This window comes from Triticum dicoccoides, chromosome 5A (assembly GCF_002162155.2).
Source record: "Triticum dicoccoides isolate Atlit2015 ecotype Zavitan chromosome 5A, WEW_v2.0, whole genome shotgun sequence".
NCBI classification, from domain to species: domain Eukaryota; kingdom Viridiplantae; phylum Streptophyta; class Magnoliopsida; order Poales; family Poaceae; genus Triticum; species Triticum dicoccoides.
Window position 1 is genome coordinate 296,283,320 of NC_041388.1, and position 13,542 is coordinate 296,296,861.

Consider the following 13,542-nt stretch of genomic DNA (forward strand, 5'->3'; position numbering starts at 1 on the left):
CAAACGAATGATGAAGCGAAAGGTTATTGGAACCATGGGTACGACACAAACTTGAAATCAAGTTTGTTGTTTGAGGTGTAACAATAAGACAAGGAAGATCGGCGTAAGCTTAGCCCATCGTCGAAATTTGTGCTCCGGAAAGAAGGACCAGGTAGCACAGTTAAAATTTGGCACGATAATGATATAGCCGAGTAGGCTCGGAATGACGTGATCGAGTTCAGACTCGTAAGTAATGAAGGTTACCAAGAGTTGTTGAATCGTAGTGCGGACTCAATTCAGTTGTCGGTGTCCTTGAGGGGTTCTAACAACTGAGAACCCGTTGGAAAATGGAATTGGCAAGAATATTAGTTGATGCAGAACTCATAAGAAGTTATGTATTCCGTGGTATCCTCGAGATACCAGGGGGTAATACTCGACGACAGATCAAAGTAGAGGTTGGACTGGGGTATTGCTCTGCAGAAGACAAGTGCCTAAACTTGCACGAGAAACGGTACCTAAAAGAGAACATGGTCGAAACCACGATTGCAAAAAGGCCAGATCCCAGATATAATATGAACTTATACCAAGGGAGTAATTAATTTAAGAGAAGCTTTAATGATAAGATCTACAACGTGTCCATGGGCATGAACGCAAAGTTCAAGGTCGACTCCCACTTCTCCAATGCACAACCTTTCATTCACTTCTCGCGCTCAATGAAGTTGTAGTTTTGAAATTTTATCTGGCAAAATACCATAAGAGTACGACTCGTGAAAACTTTCGAGTTCACACATATTAAGGAAGGCATAGGTTCAACCCATCGGGGCATCTTAGAATCCTATACCAGAATCTTTAGAAGTAAATAACTCAACCTCGAAGGCAGAGCATGGTTGAGAAAGCAGACGATACAATTTACCAAAGGCATTATGTATCAGAGAAAAGGCTCACAAGGTTATTGAATATGAAGGGCGTTGTCAGATGAATCCAACAAAGGATCTGGTGGTCCATAAGGGATCTGGTGTGAGCATCGGTACTCAACTAGAGGAAGCAGATTATATAAACAACTGACTAACTCAATTATCAAATGCAAGGAATTATGATTTCCAAATCAAGGGATCAGAAGCAATGCTCTGATTAGAGGTGGATAAGTTGAATAGCCTTAGGGTACAATCAAAGACAATTGGATTGGTCGGAAACCAGTTCCAGTTAAAATAATGGCAACTTAGCCGGAAAAGTAATTTATAAGGATCAATGATGATTGTGTGTATTCGCAAACATATTGAGTCAACAGACTCAAAATGATAATGACAATGAATGTCATTAAGACTACGAGACTTATGGGATTAACCATAATGCAAGCAAGCAAGAATTTCAAGAGCCACAGGCTCCAGAGGGTTTTCGGAAGATCGAATATTATTTTGAAGACTTTTGTGAAACACAAGAACAACTGGGGATGAGCGGATACTCGGCAAGCGCGAGTAATTATCCATAGGGGTATTCATGCAGCAAGGAACTGCAGGGCAGTAAGCGTAAAGAATTCTCGGAATATCGAAGAGTATTTCAGGACATCTTGTAATAACAAGAGCAACTGGGGATGACAATATGAACGATAGGTGTAAGTAGTTATCCAGAGGGATTTATCGATGGAAGTGAATTGCAAAAGCGATGGCACATAGTCTCGAGAGCACATCGTAGAGTATCTTCGGAATCTTCTGGTGCAGCAGGCGGTCATCGGTAACAAGTGGCTCTCCGAAAGAAAGTACTTGCGAGAACCTAAAGTTAGTTTTGTTTTTAGCGAAATCATTTAACCCGAATAGAAGAGAGCTCAGAGTCCCAGAGTAAAGGTCGAGGAGTAAAAGATCCTAGTACCACCCAATGGCGACGTGGGCCCGTAAGGCACACAGCCAAGTTAGTAAAAGTTTTGCAATGTCTAGACTCGACTTCGGCCAAGAAGTGTGAAAGGGGGATTCCTACAGGCAGTCGGCTCTGATACCAACTTGTGACGCCCCCGATTCAATCGTACACTAATCATGCACGCAAATGTGTACGATCAAGATCAGGGACTCACGGGAAGATATCACAACACAACTCTACAAATAAAATAAGTCATACAAGCATCATAATACAAGCCAGGGGCCTCGAGGGCTCGAATACAAGTGCTCAATCATAGACGAGTCAGCGGAAGCAACAATATCTGAGTACAGACATAAGTTAAACAAGTTTGCCTTAAGAAGGCTAGCACAAACTGGGATACAGACCGAAAGAGGCGCAGGCCTCCTGCCTGGGATCCTCCTAAACTACTCCCGGTCGTCGTCAGCGGGCTGCACGTAGTAGTAGGCACCTCCAGTGTAGTAGTCGTCGTCGACGGTGGCGTCTGGCTCCAGGGCTCCAGCATCTGGTTGCGACAACCAGAAAGAAAGGAAAAGGGGAAAAAGGGGGGAGAAAGCAACCGTGAGTACTCATCCAAAGTACTCGCAAGCAAGGAACTACACTACATATGCATGGGTATATGTGTAAGGAGGCCATATCAGTGGACTGAACTGCAGAATGCCAGAATAAGAGGGGGGATAGCTAATCCTGTCGAAGACTACGCTTCTGGCAGCCTCCGTCTTGCATCAAGTAAAATAGAGTAGATTGAAGTCCTCCAAGTAGCATCTCATAGCATAATCCTACCCGGCGATCCCCTCCTCATATCCCTGAGGTAGAGCGACCACCGGTTGTATCTGGCACTTGGAAGGGTGTGTTTTATTAAGTATCCGGTTCTAGTTGTCATAAGGTCAAGGTACAACTCCAAGTCGTCCTGTTACCGAAGATCACGGCTATTCGAATAGATTAACTTCCCTGCAGGGGTGCACCACATAACCCAACACGCTTGATCCCATTTGGCCGGACACACTTTCCTGGGTCATGCCCGGCCGCGGAAGATCAACACGTCGCAGCCCCACCTAGACAAAACAGAGAGGCCAGCACGCCGGTCTAAACCTAAGCGCACAGGGCTCTGGGCCCATCGCCCATAGCACACATGCACGTTGCGTGGGTGGCCGGAAGCAGAACTAGCCCCCTTAATACAAGAGCAGGCTTACGTTCCAATCCGGCGCGCGCCGCTCCGTCGCTGACGTCTGAAGTGCTTCGGCTGATACCACGACGTCGGGATACCCATAACTACTCCCACGTAGATGGTTAGTGCGTATAGGCTCGTAGCCGACTCAGATCAAATACCAAGATCTCGTTAAGCGTGTTAAGTGTCCGCGAACGCCGAACAGGGCCAGGCCCACCTGTCTCCTAGGTGGTCTCAACCTGCCCTGTCGCTCCGCCACAAAGTAACAGTCGAGGGCCGTCGGGAACCCAGGCCCACCTCTACCGGGATGGAGCCACCTGTCCTTTCAGCCCCCTCGTCAGAATCACTTGCGGGTACTCAATGAGCTGACCCGACTTTAGTCACCATCTGTATAGTATGTATGTATGTATAGTATATACCCGTGATCACCTCCCAAGTGATCACGGCCCGATAGTATAGCAAGGCAGACTGACTAGAATGTAGGGCCAATGATGATAAACTAGCATCCTATACTAAGCATTTAGGATTGCAGGTAAGGTATCAACAGATGTAGCGACAATGTCAGGCTATGCATCAGAATAGGATTAACGAAAGCAGTAACATGCTACACTACTCTAATGCAAGCAGTATAGAGAAGAATAGGCGATATCTGGTGATCAAGGGGGGGCTTGCCTGGTTGCTCTGGCAAGAGAGAGGCGTCGTCGGTGACGTAGTCGACCACAGGGGCATCAGCATCGGTCTCGGAGTCTACCGGAAAGGAGTAACGGAGGGGAAACACAATAAATAACGGAGCAATCAAATGTAACACAAAGCAAGACGCGGCAATATGTTGTGCTAGGGGTGACCTAACGTAGGGATGGGCGATACTGGTGAAGGGGGAAACATCCGGGAAAATATCCCCGGTGTTTCGTGTTTTCAGGCAGAGGAGCCGAAGGGGGAAAGTTGCGAGTTTGATATGTTAGGGGTGCGTGGCGGACAAACGGTCTGCGTATCCGGATTCGTCTCGTCGTTTTGAGCAACTTTCATGTTGAAAATAATTTAATCCGAGTTACGGATTAAAAGATATGATTTTCCAAAGATTTTATTAATTTTTGGAATTTAATTAATTATCTAATTTAATCCGAAAATGGAATTATGACATCAGCATGATGTCATGTTGACATCAGCAGCCAACATGGATTGACTAAGTCAAACTTACACGTGGGTCCCATTTGTCATACTCTGTTAGCTAATTAACAGTAGTTAATTAGGTAAATTAGTCATTAGGTTAATTAACCTTATTTAGTTAATTTAATCAGAATTAATTAAGTTAATTAATTAGTTAATTAATTAATTAATTAATTAATTTTATTATTAATTATTTGCTTATTATATTTTTTTATTCTCCTTTTTTTTAAATAATAAAAAAAATGTTTTGGGCGTGGGGCCCGCCTGTCATAGGCCCCAGGGGCCTATCGGGCGCTAATGGTTTCGGGCGCGGGGGCGCCCGACAGGGCCAACCCGGGCGCTGGCCTCGGGTGAGACCAACGGCGCGGCAGGGCCAGCCCGGTCGCCGGCGGGGAAGCCGCAGCAACGTCGGCGAGGCGGGGCAGCGCCCGCGGGGCCAGAGGCAAAGGCGGGGCCTAGGCAGCGGCAGGCTGCAAGAGGACGAGCACGCGCGGGCGGGGCACCGCGGGGTTGGCCGGGTGCGGCTGTCCGCAGGCGCCGGCGGGCGGTGGAGGCAGCAGGGGAGGCTGCAGCGGTGCGGGTCGCGGCAGGTGCGAGCTGACGAGCGCGCGAGGGTAGGGTGAGCACGGGCCAGAGGCACGTACGCGGGCGAGAGCGATAGGAGGCGAGGCCACAGCGGGGGGAGGCGGAGCACGTCGAGCTGCGATGTGGGCGCGGCCAGAACGCGGCCCCGAGGCGTGGGCGGGGCGCGTGCGTGGTGCGGCGCGTTCGGCGATGCGGGAGCAGAAGCAGGGGAGAGGAGGTCGGGGGCGGGCACGGAGCAGGGGAAGAGCGGAGGAGAGGCTGGGCCTCACTTGCGGTGCAGGGGAACGGGGCGGCGAGGCTTGGTGATGCGCGTCGGGGAGGAGGACGAGGAAGGCGTGCGGTCCGGCGGAGAGGCCGGCGAGGTCTAGGCGGCGGCACGTGCACCGGGCGGCGAGGGCGCGGTCGGGGATGGGCACCTGCGTCGGGATCGGGCGCGGCCCCGATCTAGATCGAGACGAGGGGGAGAGAGACGTGGGGGAGGAGTGGGGATCGTGCGGGGGAGTGGGGTGGCCGGGCTAGGGTTCGGTCGCCCCAGGGGTGTTGTAGGTGCCAGCTGGGCGGGCCTGGTTGGCCCGATGGCCAACTGGGCCGAGGCCTAGTGGGGGTCCCCCTTTTTTTATATTCTTTTCTGTTTTTATTTTATTTTACTTTTCTGTTTTCTATTATAGTTTTTAATAGTTTTCAGTTTTGTAAATTTATAAGACCAGTACCTAAATGGAGGTTTGCAAATTAGCCCACTTCCATAATATATTTTGGAATTTTTTTTCTTTTAAATATTTAGTTCGCATTTTTATAAATTTCAAAAGGGCATTTATAATAGGTTTAGCTGCTGTTTTAATTATTTTAGTGCATTGGAATAATTTATAAAAGTTTTGTTTCTTCACCATAATTATCTATGCAATATTTGACACGGTCCGAACAATTTTGTTTTAAAGTTTGAAAACTTTGTTTGTTTGCCAAAAATTCAAGTTTGAATTCGAATCGGTTTCGAACTAATGCGAGATTATCAACAGTAACCGAGGTGACGTGGCATCCTTAGTAGAGGGTTACTGTAGTTTAATTACCCGGGCGTCACAGCAATGGCATGAGAAGTCCAATACAACTTTGACATCTAGAGGCTTTGTTGTTAGCGAAGCTGACAAATTTGTATACTATCTCTATGGTGGGAGTGAAGGAGTTATACTATGTTTGTATGTCGATGACATACTGATATTTGGGACCCACCTCAAAGTCATTAAAGGGATCAAGGATTTTCTATCTCATAGCTTCGAGATGAAAGACCTGGGTGTGGTTGATGTTATCTTGAACATCAAGCTACGGAGAGATAATGAGGGTGTACACTTTTGCAATCCCACTATGTTGAGAAGATTTTGAGACATTTTGGATATTTGGACTGCAAACCTTCTATAACACGATCCTAGCATGCGGATTCGAAAGTTCAAAAGCATAGTTGTAGATCAATTGAGATACTCTCAAGTGATTGGTTCACTCATGTATCTAGCTTGTGCTACTCGGCCTGACATCTCTTTTGCTGTGTGTAAACTAAGCCAATTTGTTTCCAATCTGGGAGTTGTGCACTGGCATGCTGTTGAGCGAGTCATGTGTTACTTGCAAGGTATTATGAACTACAGAATTCACTATTCTAGGTACCCGGCGGTACTTGAAGGGTATAGTAATTCAAATTGGATATTTGATATTGATGAGACGAAAGCCACAAGTGGATATGTCTTCACACTTGATGGTGGTGTTGTTTCCTGGAAGTCTTGCAAGCAGGGGATCTTAACAAGATCGACTGTGGAAGTAGAACTCGCAGCATTAGATACATCTTGCGTCAAAGCAGAATGTCTTCGAGAGCTCTTGATAGATTTGTCAGTCGTTGATAAGCCGATGTCGACTATCCTTATGAATGTGATAATCAAACAATGATTGCTAAGGCTAAGAGTTCAAAGGACAACATGCAATCCACAAAGCACAAAAGAAGAAGATTAAAATCCGTTCGACATTCTAGAAACTCCGGAGTGATAGCATGGCTAAGAATCTAGCGGATCGCTTTACGAAAGGGGTATCACGTATTGTGATAGAAAATGCACTGAGGGAGATAGGCATAAGACCCATGGGGATAACCCGACCTATGTGATCGGAGATTCCGTGAATTAGGACAGGGAAAAGAATTTAGTGATCAACTGAGGAGAGTATCCTTACTAACTCACTCTGTTGGAGATGCAATACTCTCGTAATCTGTAAGGCAGACTGACTTTTGTCTTAATGTGTTCCAAAGCTTGTGTAAGCAAGATACTATCTTACAGAGCATTCTTTGGAGGAACACACATATGTGAGTCCAACTGCTGGTCGCAGTCTATGAGATTGGGTAATCTCTAGGAAGCTCATGAGAAGGTAGGAGTATGACTAATAAACTCCATCCGTGGGGTTTAGCCTTTGGCAGCCACGTATCAGCGGATAATACGCGAAACTTTTGCACGCTAAACTGGCAATTCAAGGCATAGTCCATTGTTCAGTTGTGAAGAAGTCTCATCCTATTGTTCTAGATTGAAATTCAACTTAACAGTTCCACTGAAAATTTGGGTATATCAAATATTGCTTGGAACAGTTGATAAACTCATGTGCCTCGAGATCTAGTGGGGGATAGTTGAATTATAGATGGGCTTTGATCCATATAAGACAACAATCCCTGGTTAATCTCTAAGGCCCATTTAGGTGCATGACAAGAGGTGGGAAGTTTACTACCATACTGTTGCAGTAAGAAGAGTGAGACCCCTTTATAAGGGTTGCTCTACCTCAGTCATTCGGAGCTTGAGAAGAGGAGTTGTACACGCGCTCCTCCTTCTCCGCCACCCGCTTCGCCTCGCCATGCCCCGCCACGAAGCACGTGCGCCGCGGGTTGCGGGAATGAGCCGAGTCGGTCCTTATTTTTGCCGATCAAAATGGTTAATTAATTAATGAGTGGCTAACGAAAGTGCCATTGTCTGAGACGTCGAATCGTGAGCTGTTCGTGGACTACATAAGGAGGCGTTGGCATGTGGAGTGAAACGTAACTCACTAACTCCCTCCTGCAAACCCTAACTGCCATCTATTGTTCCTTTTAGTGTGCTGCTTCCGGCAATCCCATCCTGATGATCGCGTGCACGGTTGGTAAGGAGAGCGGGTGCCTTTGGGACCTTGTCGTTCGAGATTCTATCCGGAAGAATGGTAATAAGGCTTTTGGAACTTGACACGACTGCTCGTGATCCATCCCCGACTTCGCCCTCCTCTACTTTCACTACTTCCCCTGCATTGACATCATGATCGAAGACGAACATCATGATCGAAGACGCAGACGTCAAGAAAAGGCCACGAATGACGTCGAGGCTGCTATTGCCACCACCCCACATTGACCTGGCCAATCGGAGGATATGATATGTTTATCCCTTGTTTACTCAGTTCATGTACTAGCCGTCTATATTGTTACTCGTTCATGTGCTAGTCGTATATGGTATGTTTATAGATGTTTCATTTCTATATGTTCGTAGATAGTTACTCATTCATGTGCTAGTCGTATATGGTATGTTTATAGATGTTTCATTTCTATTCGTTCATAGATATCGATATAAGATGTATATTATCATTTTCATGTTTATAATTTACTCGTAGATTAGTCTAATCAAAACGGTGCTGATATTTCCAACAGTTCGAGCATGTTCAAGCATATGTGACTTACATAGAAAATCAATTATATGACTTACATAGAAAATCAATGAATACATTTGCCCTTTTTCTTTCAATGTATTTGCTATAGTTATATTTTCCTATTTTTTATTTTTTTTGCGGGAAAGGAACTTTTCATTGATCAACTATGATGATTACATTCAGATTCGACAATGCTAGCTATCTCCCTAGGGGAATTCCGGAGCCAGCATGCCGTGCGCTGTTGCGAGCGACCCATACAAGCTAGGGTGTGGCTCGCCAAATTTGCGTGCCTGCTGATCTTAGCTAGACTAATGTTCCTTTCTTGAGCCAGAACTCTTCTGATCTCATTAACCCGGTACGCATACCTCGACCGGTCTTTATCTTTCGACTGCACCATCTTTAACAGCTCGCCACTATCCGTTTCAACAAGCAGCGGCAGGTTAGTCCAATGAAGAGCAAGTTGTAGTCCTTCATCCAGCGCCGCCATCTCGGCTTCCAAGGGATCACCAGTTAAAAAGGACCCGTATCGCGGCAAAAATGACATCACCTTCACGATCACGTAAAATCATGCCAGCCCCAGCCGTGCCATTTTCCTTAACAAAAGCGCCATTAATATTAAGTTTTGCATGGTTTGCATGGGGAACCTCCCAGCGCGGCGCTACTGTTATTGCATGTGCTCTTCGGCATGCTTCATGAGAGGTCAATCACCTGCTTTCCTTTTGTCAAATCCGCCTCCGGGTGCTGCTGTATCGCAAGCAAAGATGTGATATAGCTCGTGAGAAATCTGCGCGAAGCCTCGATCGGAACCGGTGGTTTATTATGAGTGATCTCATTCCTCGCGTACCAAATCCTCCACATGATCATCAGGGAAGCCAACCTCTGTACATCAGACAGGTTGTCAAGCAGACGAAACAACCATTCGGGCTCGGCATCACGCAGGTCTTTTATGGTCGGGAGGTCCCAGTAGTCTCTTATGGCTGCCCAGAGTGCCGCTGCATGGGGGCATTGTACCAGGGCATGATGTACATCCTCCACCGCATGGCCGCATAGTACACATGTAGGATCTTGCTCCATATGCATGCGGTTCTTGGTAGCTTGAGTAGCTAGGGACTCACGAGCAGCACTCCATGCAAATACACATACTTTAGCTGGTGCCCCGTTCTTCCAGATTAGGTCCCAGACTGGCCGCCGTCCGTCTGGCCGAATACTCGACGCACCACAGCCCTGCGCCTCCATGCGTTCGTGAAGCCCAGGTAATAGGCGCTCCGTACAGAAAAGCAGCCATGTTTATCCGGATGCCACGCAAGGAAGTCAGCTTCTAGCCTGTTGGAAGTCTTGATCTGAAGGATGCTATATATATCTGGCTGATAAAAATGCTGCTGCAGGAGGTCATTGTTCTATGTACCATCCATATTGAGGAGATCAGAAACCCACTTGAGTCGGCACCGTCGCTTCGGAGTCATTGGTCGCCGAGACTGATCACGAGGGATCCAAGGATCAGGCCATATACAGACGCATTGCCTGTGAAGACCGTATCCACCAAAAACTCGTTAGGATAGTATTTCGCCTTGAGCACCTGCGCACATAAGCTCTGGGGTTCTCAATTAGCCTCCATGCTTGCTTGGCTAGCAGCGCTTGATTAAAAAGTTTCATATCTCAGAATCCCATGCCGCCATGCCTGCTTGGCTAGCAGCGCTTGATTAAAAAGTTTCATATCTCGGAATCCCATGCCGTCATGTGATTTGGGCCTTAGCATAATGTCCCACGACACCCAGTGAGTACGCCGCTGTCCCTGTGCCGCCCCTCATTTTCTTTAATGGATTTGCTATAATTATAAATTGATTTGGTATGATTTTTATTTATTGTGCAATGTCTTTGCTATAATTTAAATCCATTTGGTATGATTTTTATTTATTGTGTTGTAAAAAACTATGTGAGTTATTTATTAATTATGTGCAATGTTTTATTTTTAGTTGTTTATTTAATTTATATGTATAGAAATGTTTAAATTAGAAAACTTTGAAAAAGGAAAGAGGCGAGACCCCGTAATTAAATCCTAGCCATTAATACTTAATCAACCCCGTAAAACCCCGTAAACACCCCGTGAGTGTAGCATTGCTCGAGGCGAGACCGATTGGACGCACTGCCCAGATTGACTGACACGAGACGAACAACGACCAACTGACGAACCAAACGGTAAAAAGCGGACAAAACCACCTTTAGACCTGCGCATTGGAGTTTGCCATACTGTCAGGACCAACCCAAAGATGAAAGATAGTGAACTCTGCCCAACATACTGGTTTCACATCTTTACTCGTCACTGCCGGTTTCTCGAATATTAGAAGCAACTAATACATCTACGATTATTTATTTCTGCTGTGTCATTTCTGATAGAAAGTCACACGCGTGCATGGTCCACGACAAAAGGTACCCAAGCTGAGAAGCGCGGCTAGCAGATAAAATCGAGTCAGAAGTAACTCGAAGCACAAACGCCGCAAATCCTCCAGCTCTTCTGCTACTAAACTAGTCTACTTCCCTTCGCGTGGCGGTGGCGGCGGCTGCGCTTCGTCTTGGCGCTTCTGGACCTCGCGCCCGACGGCAGGGTCGCCGTGTCCGACGGCCACCTTGGCGACCTCCGTGGCCGGCGTGCCGGGCCTCGCCTTCTGGTACAGCACCAGGTAGCCGATGGCGCCGACGATGCCGAACCCCATCAGCGCCATCGTCCCGGGCCCGTACGGCAGGCGGCCGCCTCGCTGGTGCAGGACCTCCCCGGCGCCGCCGCCACGGCCCGGCGGGCGCATGGACGCCTCCACCCCCGCGGCCCGGACCTCCTCCGGGCTCATCTTGTGCGTGTCGGCGTTGCGACGCCACTCCTCCGTGCCGCTCTTCGCCATGCCGGCGTCCTCCTTCCGCTTGTCACCGGCGTACGTGCGTGCGTGTGGTGTGTTGCGTGAATCCGTCTTCTGCGTGGGTGGTTCTGTCTCTGGCGGAGGCTCGTGCGACGGCTGCTGTATGTAAGCGAGAGCTTCGTGAAGTGTGTCATGACTCATGAGGTGGTGTAAAGAATGCAACACGTAGAAGGGGCAGGTGTCGCAAGCTCGACGAGGCGGCGCCAGCGAGCTGCCGCGTGCGGTACGGGGAGATGCACATGTGAGCCCTCCATTCGGTGCCGAGATATTAAAACTGTAACGGGAGGTACAGCGCATGGGCAATCTAGCAGCGTCGAAACGCCTGAATCGAGTGTATTCCGAAACTGTGACACCCGTCTGTTTGCATTTTATATTCCTTCTTTTCAATAGAGTTTGTCTTTACAGTTTATTTTAGGAAAACTTTGTTTTTGCCCCTCCAGTTTTTTACCACTTTGCTTATGTTATTCTAGGATTCCATAGTGGCAGAGTGGTAATTGTGATACATTGTCAAAAGCTAAAAATGGCAAAAGTGAATAAAAAATTATTGTTTTTGCCACGGAATGATATTTGTGATGCATTGTTAAAAGTTAAGAGTAGCAAAAACGAGATATCAAACTCTAGAGTTGCATAAACAAAATGGGCAAAAATTAAGTTTTCTTTTAATTTTTGTCAATTTATTGGGGTTATTTATTGTTTTTTAGATGTTTTCAAGGGTTTTTCTCTTTATTTTTCTTTTATTATTTCTTTTTACTTTGGGGGGGGGTGGGGGGGTGTTCAGATGGTTTCCAAGTCTTATTGGATTTTCACTGTGTTTCATTGTTATTCTTCGGCTTTCGATTTTTCTGTTTCCTTTGTTTCTTTATCAGTTTTCTGCGGTTTTCCTTTTTAATACAAGTCCTTTTCAGTATATATGTACTCTCTTCGTTTTATAATATAAGATCATTTTTAATTATAGGATGGGAGTACATTTTTAGAGTACACATGTGAAAAAGCTATGCACCTCGAACACTTTTAAAATACATAATTAAGATTCTTCTTTTAGCTATATGTTTTGATGTCTATTATTTTCATACGCATAATATATTTTCCGTATACGTAAAAACGTTTTTTATATAATTTGTAACATTTTGCAAAACATGATTAGCATTTTCTTTTACATTTTCTGTTTTCTTTGTTTTTTTCTTCGGTTTTAAACATTATAGACATGTTTGATGTCTACTTTTTCATAAACATTGTACACTTCCATATACATCTAGAATATCTATTTGATGTACATTTAACATTTTCTAAAAACATGATTAACATTTTCTAATAATGTCACATACAGTTTTATGAAAAGCATGAACACTTTGAAAGTGTCAAAAACATTTTTTGTATGATATTGACATTTTCCATATACATTTGAAACATTTATTTTATATACCTTTAATTATTTTTCACATATGTGATTAATTTTCTTATAATGTCACATATATTATTTGTAACACGTGAACATTTTTAAACGTAACATATATTACTTTTCATATGCCACCTACATTTTTTTAGTTAAGATAACTTTTTTACGTTATTTTAACATTTTTTAAAATTCATGATTTTCAAAAATCCTATTTTTTTATGTTTCAAAATATATGTATTTAAATATTTTCTAAAATATTAATAGAATAAAAATATAAGAAATGAACAAAGAAAAAAACAGAAGAAAAGATGAATGAGGTCTTGAGCCGTGTTGAACGGAAGAGAAGATGTCAAGTATGGGATGGACGAATTAATGAGTAACCCCTCGCAGGCTTCCCAGCGGGTTAGTTGCAAGAGTGCGGGAAGCATCTTCAGCCATCACGTGTCACATGTTGGATGCATCTGCAGGTCTTTTTTTCATGCTTTTTGGGTTTTTTACTTCTGTTTTATTCTGATTTTGCTCGAGTTTTCCTAGGTTTCTTGAAAGAAAAAGAGTGTACTTTTTTCACCTGTGAGGCACACCCTGTGAAAAGCACAAATATGCTACTCCATGAAGCATAGTTGTGAGAAACATAACTGTGTGCTTCAACAGGAAGAGCACATATAGTTGTGCCTTTAAAACAATGAAAAGCAAAGTTGTGCTTTGGAAAAGTGAAAGACATTGCTTTCAAAAAAAATGACAAATGTGTTTGTGCTCCCCATATTTTG

The 13,542-nt window shown here is 45.2% G+C and overlaps 1 protein-coding gene across 1 annotated transcript; it reads right to left on the reverse strand.

Annotated features, from left to right (window-relative positions):
- Positions 1-10,662: 10,662 nt before the first annotated feature.
- LOC119297231 lies at positions 10,663-11,504 on the reverse strand. The gene has a single exon (XM_037575105.1). It carries the CDS (start codon positions 11,362-11,364, stop codon positions 10,999-11,001), a length of 366 nt encoding a protein of 121 aa, XP_037431002.1. The 5' UTR covers positions 11,365-11,504; the 3' UTR covers positions 10,663-10,998.
- Between the last annotated feature and the right edge of the window lie 2,038 nt (positions 11,505-13,542).